This window comes from Orbicella faveolata, unplaced genomic scaffold, assembly GCF_042242905.1.
Source record: "Orbicella faveolata isolate gen_17 unplaced genomic scaffold, um_ofav_v1 contig_12, whole genome shotgun sequence".
NCBI classification, from domain to species: Eukaryota; Metazoa; Cnidaria; class Anthozoa; order Scleractinia; family Merulinidae; genus Orbicella; species Orbicella faveolata.
Window position 1 is genome coordinate 1,702,505 of NW_028301539.1, and position 8,482 is coordinate 1,710,986.

The 8,482-nt window shown below is 40.3% G+C and overlaps 1 protein-coding gene across 2 annotated transcripts; it reads right to left on the minus strand.

The window, feature by feature from the left end:
- Positions 1-102: 102 nt before the first annotated feature.
- LOC110067492 (receptor-transporting protein 3-like) lies at positions 103-4,196 on the minus strand. 2 transcript variants are annotated; one of them, XM_020774822.2, is made up of 4 exons: positions 3,967-4,196; positions 1,772-2,060; positions 1,189-1,316; positions 103-286 (listed from the first exon to the last, which is right to left on the minus strand). In XM_020774822.2, the coding sequence occupies exons 2-4, from the start codon at positions 2,034-2,036 to the stop codon at positions 170-172; spliced, it is 510 nt and encodes a 169-aa protein (XP_020630481.1). In that variant the 5' UTR covers positions 2,037-2,060; positions 3,967-4,196; the 3' UTR covers positions 103-169. The 2 variants fall into 2 exon arrangements, with proteins under 2 accessions (XP_020630481.1, XP_020630482.1); XM_020774823.2 differs by having other exon boundaries at positions 1,772-2,070.
- Between the last annotated feature and the right edge of the window lie 4,286 nt (positions 4,197-8,482).

Below are 8,482 nucleotides of genomic sequence, written 5' to 3' on the forward strand. Positions count from 1 at the left end.
ATTATTTTCATCAGCAGGGACAAAAAGAAGCATTTGTTATAACAGAGTTATAATCGTGACTTTACCATCAAAACATGTCATTCAACTTTGGCATTTAGTTCATTGCATTTTTAAATTCTTATTTAATTGAATTAAAAGTTTTTTTTTTCAGACGAGCTGAGATAATAGCTCATCTGCTACAATGCCCTTCCCTGCAAGCTTGACAGCGTCTGGAGTCGTGTGGCTGCCGCGGCCTGCCGTGCCTTTTATTGTTGTCAGGTTCCTTACTCGAAAAGCTGTAGAATGCCTGCAAAACAGAAACGATACATACATTGGGGTCGCATTTGTTCACAAATTAAGAGGACAAATTTCTTTGTTATAATAGACCGCAGAAGACTTACTCCCAAGATGTTAGCTGATGCTTCGTATTTTAATTCATTATTTTCTTACAGAGAAATTTACGGAGAAACGTATTCTCTTGTTAAGTCTTTAACAATTTTGCTCTGTTTTGAAGGATACCTGCTCAATGCGTGCATTTTTTGAGCGTTTTGTGGTGTCGTCACTTAGCTATTAAGTTTCTCAGAAATCATGCTTAACTGACATGGTCAACGATGAACTACCCCATAAAAGACTTTAAGTAGCAGCCGATGGCAGGCGCGGGAAAGCACCTAAAGGTCGGCACACACGAGTGGACTAATCCCTTCGACTAGTCCCTGCAACTAGTCCCCTGAAGAGTTTACACGAAGGGACTGGTCGCAGGGACTTGTCCCAAGAACAGTTCGCACGAGGTGTTTTGAGGAACAAGTCGCAGGGATTCGTCCCAAAAATTTAAACCAGTTTGAATTCGTGGGACTAGTCGTAGGGACCAAATGTTAGTCCCTGCGACTAGATGTTGTGGAAAACATGGCTAGTTCACATGATGGGACTTGTCCCCGCGACTAGTTGCGGGGACCAGTCCCCTCGTGTGTGCCGACCTTAACCAATTGCAAGTACTCGATTACAAGCGCGGGAAAACATGTAACCGAATGCAAGCGCGGGAAACGTTACTCCGACTGGACAAGAGAGGGATTATATTGCCGAATAGTCATTGTAAACGCGCTATCGATCTCACTTTCATTACACTCTAGAGTCTCTAGAGAGACCGCTTCGTAAAATATCCAAAGATATTACTCCAGCTTGCAAGAAGTGAGTTGCGGGAGTTATACGTACTTCTCCTATTTTCTGGTGAACGTTCTTTAGTACTCTTGTAACCTCTTCTTTGTACCATCTCGGATTTTGGAAATCTTCATCATCACAACTCCTGCACTGCTGGCCGTACACCTTAAACCTCAAGGAATCTAAAGAAGCAGGAGAGCATGTAACCAGAGATCAAAAAATTGTTTCTCATTATGACACCCAAGCGGACACAAGCTGAGATGAGAAGACACAATTTGGAAGTAAGGTTGTGATCTGCCAACAAATTCTCGGGAAATAACAAGTAGGCAATTTGGAGGAAAAAGTTAAAAAGCTCAATTTGATCGAAGATACGGAGGCCGGGGACATTGCGTTGTGTTCTTGGGCAAGACACTTTACTCTCACACTGCCTCTCTCCGCCCAGGTGTATAAATGGGTACCGGCGCATTTAATGCTAGGGGTAACCCTGCGATGGACTAGTATCCCATCCACGGGGAAGTAAAAATACTCCTAGTCGCATCATGCTACAGAAACCGGGATAAGCTCCGGTCTGATGGGCCACTTGGCTTGTATGCAGGCTTTACCTTTACCCATAAACAAAACGTTCATTTAAACGTACACTGATTTCTCGCCTCACTTTCACCAATTTTCTTGAACCAAAATATAACTATGCCTGCCATAGACGTCCAGCTATTCCCGCATTCGCAGCGGAATTTAACTTTGGCTCCGTTTTTAAACCTTCGCCATTCGTTCGACATGTCACCGATAGTTGGCTCCAGTGTCCACTCGTCCGGATCGAAATCCTGGAAGATTTCGTCAAAGGTATTGTGCCAATGTTCTCGCAGGTTTAGATGCGGCGTGATATCATCAACCTGAGATGCCATTCTGTCAGATTTCAGATTCAGCTCCTGTGGAGAACTTTGATTTAATGTAAATCCTCGAATTGGCATTTATTTCAAATTCAAGATAAGGCAGTGGGCGCTTGTTCAAGAGAAGGTGCTTATTCAAACATTTGCTCCTACATCAACATATTCTAAGTAGTAGAACACAAAATCGTCCATATACTGTAGTGGTTCAAAAATTGAAACATGGACTAGGTACAAAACCTATTCATATCACAATAATGGTAGTCACATTAGAGAGTTTAAGTGACCACGACGGCGACGTCGAGGACACCTCCGAATCTCACGGTACTCTAAACTCGAAACTGAAAATAGAAGACTGGGTAAAATTTGAAATATAAATATTAAAAATTATCCGTCTTAGTTCACGTTCTCCACACAACGTGGAATTTGGTCTTCATTTCACTGAGAACGGCAAAGAAATGTACCAAGAATTATTATGCACGTGCACAGCCATTGTATTGTTCACTGTTGCCGTTGTCGTTGCCGTTGTGGTTTTCTTAAACTCCCTAAATTTGTCGGTTCGGCGAACACGGAAGTACGAATTAGATATCAATATGACCAAATTTTGGGTTGCGTGGAGAACGTGAACTACGACAGATAATTTTTAAAATTTAATATTTCGAATTTTACCCAATTTCATGCTCATGCACATCCACGGCCAATGACTGTAAAAAAAAACGCCACACGGGTGATGAAACATAAGCAACACTCTACTCAACCTTTGTAATTGGTCTCAAAAAGAAGGCAGGGGAGAGAGGGGCTACGAAGGGCGTTTTTTCGAAGGTGGGTAGGGTACGTGGCGCTTATTTCCTCTTATTTGAAGGGGGCCATACTTTAATGCTTCTATTCGAGGAATAATTCGAGAATTAATTCGAGGATTTATTGTATAGACACTGGCAAAGGTTTTGCAAAGCATGAACAAGTAAAAATTAGCGATAAGAAAACGTTTCGGTGACATCGTGACCATTTTCAAGCTCAAAAGTAACAAGATAAACTGTCAGAAAATTCGCTCAAAATTAATGGTGTCACCATGTCACCGAAACGTTTTCTTATCGCTAATTTTTACTTGTTTGCGGTATAGAGTCAGCAAAATAAAATTGAGATCAGAAACTGAAAGAAAACTTCGAAATTTTAGTGGCAAAACTCGCTTTTTGGTATAGAAACCTCGTTCTACTGCCATAACATTAAGGAGGACAAAGTACACCAGCTTACACCTATAACCAGATTCTACACACTGACAATCAAAGTGCCAAAAAGATTGCGGTTTAAATCACCCAGTAAAATCCACGCTTAATCACTAAACGAATCTATATCAAAATGATTCGTCAAATAAAACTTTCAGCAAGGGTTCTCTGCATCCGCAGTGGATGTCCCGTACCTACGACTCGGTTTCAAGTCCCTAGTGAGATAATACACGGATGTTCGTTGTCTGTATACTGGTATTCGTGACCACGGTCTCCTCCCGTAGGAGGCTAGGAATTTTACAAGGCCAGTGTCGGCCGTTTGCATGAAACCATTCGTCAATCACACTTGATTTGCTAAATAAATGAAAAATCACGAATTTCACATGTCTTCCGGTCAAGGAAGGTTCGTCCGGCTGTATTTTTGGATAGTAATCTTACATGGAACCATGATCGATAATGTCTATTCTAAATAGATTAAAATGATAGATTACTACGGCATGAAATTGTTACACATCTGACAAGCAAGGAGTTTAAATTCGACAAAATATACAGTGTTTTAATATCACGATCTTTGTTTAAAATCGGCCCCTAGTCGGTTAAACTCGTATGAAAAAGAGAGCTCTCAGCAAGGTTAATTAACTTATGTTCTAGTAATAATAACTGTTCGCTATTTTCGTATGGACAAATATATAATATGGCCTAACAGGTATTGTCATATGGCTCACCTCCCTCGGTTGAAACGATGTGTGGAATATTTCGGTTTTTCCAGTGCAGATGATGCTGTTAACTCTAGTCTTCACCACATATTCGACCAAAATCTAACAGATAATTCGATGGGTTTTTTTGCTCTGTTTCTAAGTTAGCATTCAACTTAAATCAAATCGTAAAAGCTTTTCTTCGATAGTTTTATATCCAGAACAATATTTCGTTTCCCGGAAAAGATCTGGTTGTTACCAGTCTTTACTCATTTTGAACAAAGCGGACCCAGTCAAGCGCGAACTTGTTGATCCCAGTTCTCTGGTTTTTTTGCCCAGTCGCGTCGACGACAAAAGATAAAATACAAATTGGGCAACAAGCTGTGTTTTGCTAGAGTCGTCTTGTAATATCTGTAATTAGTTGATAGAGCAGGTCTTAAACGGAAAACAATGTATTTACCTAAAAATATGCCGTAAATTTGGCTTGACCGACCGGCCGGAAAATTTCCAAAATAAACGTAATATCTCTAAAGGAGTTCAGATTCCCAATTCAGTTAAATATCCAAGTGGAACAAGTCCTTACCGTTGGCTTTTGTAGAGCTAGTCTTCCGATACTTTCAACGCATATATCCAATGCAAGAAAACTATAAAAGCTAATCAAAACTAGCTCTTTGTGAATGAAGATCGGGATCAGAAATAGACTAAGTAAACAGACAACGTGTCAATTCCGCATGCCATATGATTCAAATTAAGGGTGTCTGCTTTCTGAAACAAAAAACCCTCTTCATTTGTGTTGGGGTTGCTATCTCTGTTGAGTTGATATGATCTAGTGGTAGGAGTTCCTAGACTCTCTAAGTTAGAAGTGATCTCATTATCGCCTGTGATGTAATGGCCGTCTGTGGGCTACCTAAATAGAAATTAAAAAAGGTTTACCAGGATGTTCCACCTCAGGCAAAACAAAAACATGGCGTATAGTTTACTTGTGTTGTATCCGTATAAAATCCCAATGTTTTTCTCCTACTCGCACGAATATTGAAGAGAATCCAGCCAGATCGTTCACTGGTGTGATCAGAAATAGCAGTGGGATTTTCGAGATGTTTATCCAGGGCTTTTTCAAGGGTGCGTCTGTGTTCTCCATATATTGTTTAAATAATTGATATAGACAAAAATAGGTGAAAAACAGTAAACTGATCTTAACAGAAAACAGAAATGAGATCTAAGGGAGATCCTTGGATATATCAATGTCAGCCCGACATGGGAGGGGTAAGGGATCTGCCAGATGTGTCTCAATGAGGAGGACTGGGCCCTAATATCGTCTTGTTTTGACAGCCATCTTGGAAGTGAAGAAGTCGTTACTTCCAGACGATGTGTTCCATCGTAGTAGAACCCAACCAAAGCCTTCCGCCAGTGTACGCAATTTTAAACATCGAAACAACTGGAATGGAAAGAAAAAATGACCGCATCATACAAATCGGCATTGTTAAAGTCGAGAACAATGTTATAACACCGTGGATGGCGTATGTGAATCCTTGCAAACCAAGAGTGGAACAAACGAAAGCTTTCCGTGTGCACAAGATATCACCAGACCTTCTTCAAGGGAAGCCGACGTTTGCCGAGGTTGCTCCGAAGTTGTGTAAATTCTTGGAAAATGTTGAGTATGTTGTCTGCTACAACTGTATCTCTGATTGGAGCTTTTTGATGGCTGAGTTTAACAGACTGCAAGATATCGAAGACAACAAAGCACTGATGAGAAAGATCAAATGGGTCGACTTACTTCGATTTGCGATCAAGTCATTCCCCGAATTAAAGAATTACAGAGCTCAAACGCTGTTGGACAAATTCTCGATTAAGACCAAAAAAGCGCAAAGTTTTCATTATCAGTGTTATTTTGAGACAGGAGACCAGCAAGATTGTGAAGAGTTTTCATTGTTCGAACAGGGAGAGTTAAACTGGGGTGAAATATACCATGATCCTGTGTGCGATTCACTTGCAGCACATTCACTCCTGAAGAAACTACTGGAGAAAAACAATTACTCCAACATTGCTGACCTCGTTAATAATTGTCCACAGTGTTTAATTGATACAGAATTATTCCTTGCTTTGGAAGTGAAGTGGAAGGAGAGGAAAACATCAGATGAAGAGCTCAAGCCTTTTGCTTCACGTGCAGAGAAATTTTATGGCACCATGCCTTCACTGAGAGGGAAAATGCTGGAAGAAATGTCGAAGGAGAAAATAGAAGCAGCTTTGTTTTCAGGATTTGAGAAAGATGAAAGAGTTTGTCTTATATACAGAGCTGCTGTATTGAAAAAGGGCAGTGATTCACAGAAACGTAAAGCAGATTCACCTGACTTTAATTATGTTAGCCCTAAAGAGTTAAAAGGAGAGTAAAATCTTTTGGGCTGTGACTAGATTGCTCTAATATTTAGTATGGGCATAGTTTTCAATTTTTTATTCACATTATATTTCTTAGGTTGGTTTCATGATGCATGGCGGGAGACACTTTTAGAAGAGCAGAGTCAGCTGTTGATTTGCAATAATTTTTCATGTGAAAAATATTTTATAGTCAATATACAGTATGAGCCTTGCTTTACAGAAATCTAGCCTGAGTATCAGGCCCTCTTAAGGAAAGGCCTGACACTTGGGCTAACAGAAATCCAAGGGAGTTTTTTTAATTAAACAGACAATAAACAGAACTGTTTATCTTCCTTGACTCTGGTCATTTAACTTTAAAATAAACTTTAATGTTTAGTCCGGTGATCCATAGGCTCAATTACTAGTGTCTGTTTTAGGAAATGAGCCTGCGCTCATCCACAACTGGGCCAGAGTTAGTGGCAGAAATCAAGCCTAAGTCAGCCTAGGAGGTGCAGCCTTGAGTTCCAGTTTCTGTCCTTTTGACTTCATTTTCTACCTGTTTATTAAATGTCCAGTTAATGGACAAACTGAGTCAGTCATTGTCCCAATAGTTTCAGCAAAGTAATGGAGATTTGATTTCTTTCATCATTCATCATTTACCAATTCAAAATGACTGACCTGCCAGCAGGCTCTCTTGTGTTACGGCGGGAGCAAAGTTGTGCCAAGTCCCTCACCAGCTCGTTTCGCTCTCTGATTCATATCTTGCAACCCTGCTCATTGACTTTGCTCCTGCCTCAATGCATAAGAACCTGCTTGCAGACTAAATGACTGAATTAGACCTGCTCCATATATCTCAGGGCAATATTGAACACTTGCATTGTGGAGAGCAGTATATTAATTTAAACACCCAGATGTTGTGACAATCTCAACTTGGGTTGTAGGCCTTAGTTGATTCTCCCCACAGCTGACAACAGCCATGTTAGAAATACAAAATGAAACACAAATCAACTCAATGGAGCTAGGTTACAATGTTGTAATTATAGTCATACCTGTATATAACGGTCACCCTTGGGAAAAGGCCAGGTTACCGTTACATACAGGGTGACCGCTGTACACAGGTTTCCTTTAAACTCCCCTGGAAGTCAATAAATAGCATTTCAATGTGCAAATAATCACTCAATTTACGTTTTATTGACAATAACGAGTGACAGCAACGCATTAAACACGATAAAAGAGGCCTATAAAATGTCTGTGTTGTACTTTTAGGGAGGTGCAGTAACAGTCTACTGGAAGCTAATGAACAACGTTTTTAAGTGGAACATCACTCAATTGACATTTATTGAGAACAATTTGAAACAGGAACGCAATGAATACGACAAAAATGCCCATAAAATGTCCGTGATATACTTTAAGACTGGAAGGTTCCGTATACTTTGATCCAAGTCTCCTGTGAGTGGCTGCATCGGAAGCTGATAGAAGAGAAATTTGATGCCGAGCGCTGTCTTGTCTATAAAACAGTAGCCTAATACAGTGTAAAACCGCGCCTGTCAACATGATAATTACAGTACAGTGCTATAATCGGGGAACTATGATGAAAGTGAAAGCAGTGTGGTACGGTTGTGTTGTTACAGTTACAGTTACTATTGCTTGAAAGCGACGGCACTTTAATGGTATCTGTTGCAAGCATGTGTCGGACATAGGCGATGACATGTATTAGTAGTTGTGTTTAATACTAATATTTGTATTTTTGTGAGACCCCTGCCTTGGTGGCTGCTATTTAACGAGCTGATGAATAAAGCTTGTCATTACTCGTTAATGTAACCCAATTTCGTGACCGTTAAATACAGGTAAAAGATAATGAAATTGTGGATTCAGGAATTCTCAAAGGTGACCGCGTCTGTTATATACAGGTGACTGCTATATGCAGGTCAACTTAACAGTAAATATAAGAGACGATTTTTGGGAAGTTGTTCAGTGACCGTTATACACAGGGTAACCGCTATATACAGGGCCTTTATATACAGGTTTGACTGTACTACGTTGTAACCTCACTCCATTTTTCTGCATAGCCAAGCGATTTTTCCAAAGAAGCTGTCGAGAACTCTGAGAGCGTCAGAAGAGAGTGACTATTTTGACAAGCTTGTTCCCAGGGTTCACGGTCTTCCTCCCTCGAGAAAGACGGGAGGAAGTGATA

Excerpts from the sequence above, each read along its gene's own strand:
- LOC110067492 (XM_020774822.2), bottom strand. The coding sequence starts at position 2,036 with ATGGCATCTCAGGTTGATGATATCACGCCGCATCTAAACCTGCGAGAA. Across the intron at positions 1,317-1,771 it reads AAGTGAGGCGAGAAATCAGT|ATTCCTTGAGGTTTAAGGTG; the intron begins GTACGTTTAAAT and ends CTGCTTCTTTAG. Across the intron at positions 287-1,188 it reads TTCACCAGAAAATAGGAGAA|GCATTCTACAGCTTTTCGAG; the intron begins GTACGTATAACT and ends TCTGTTTTGCAG.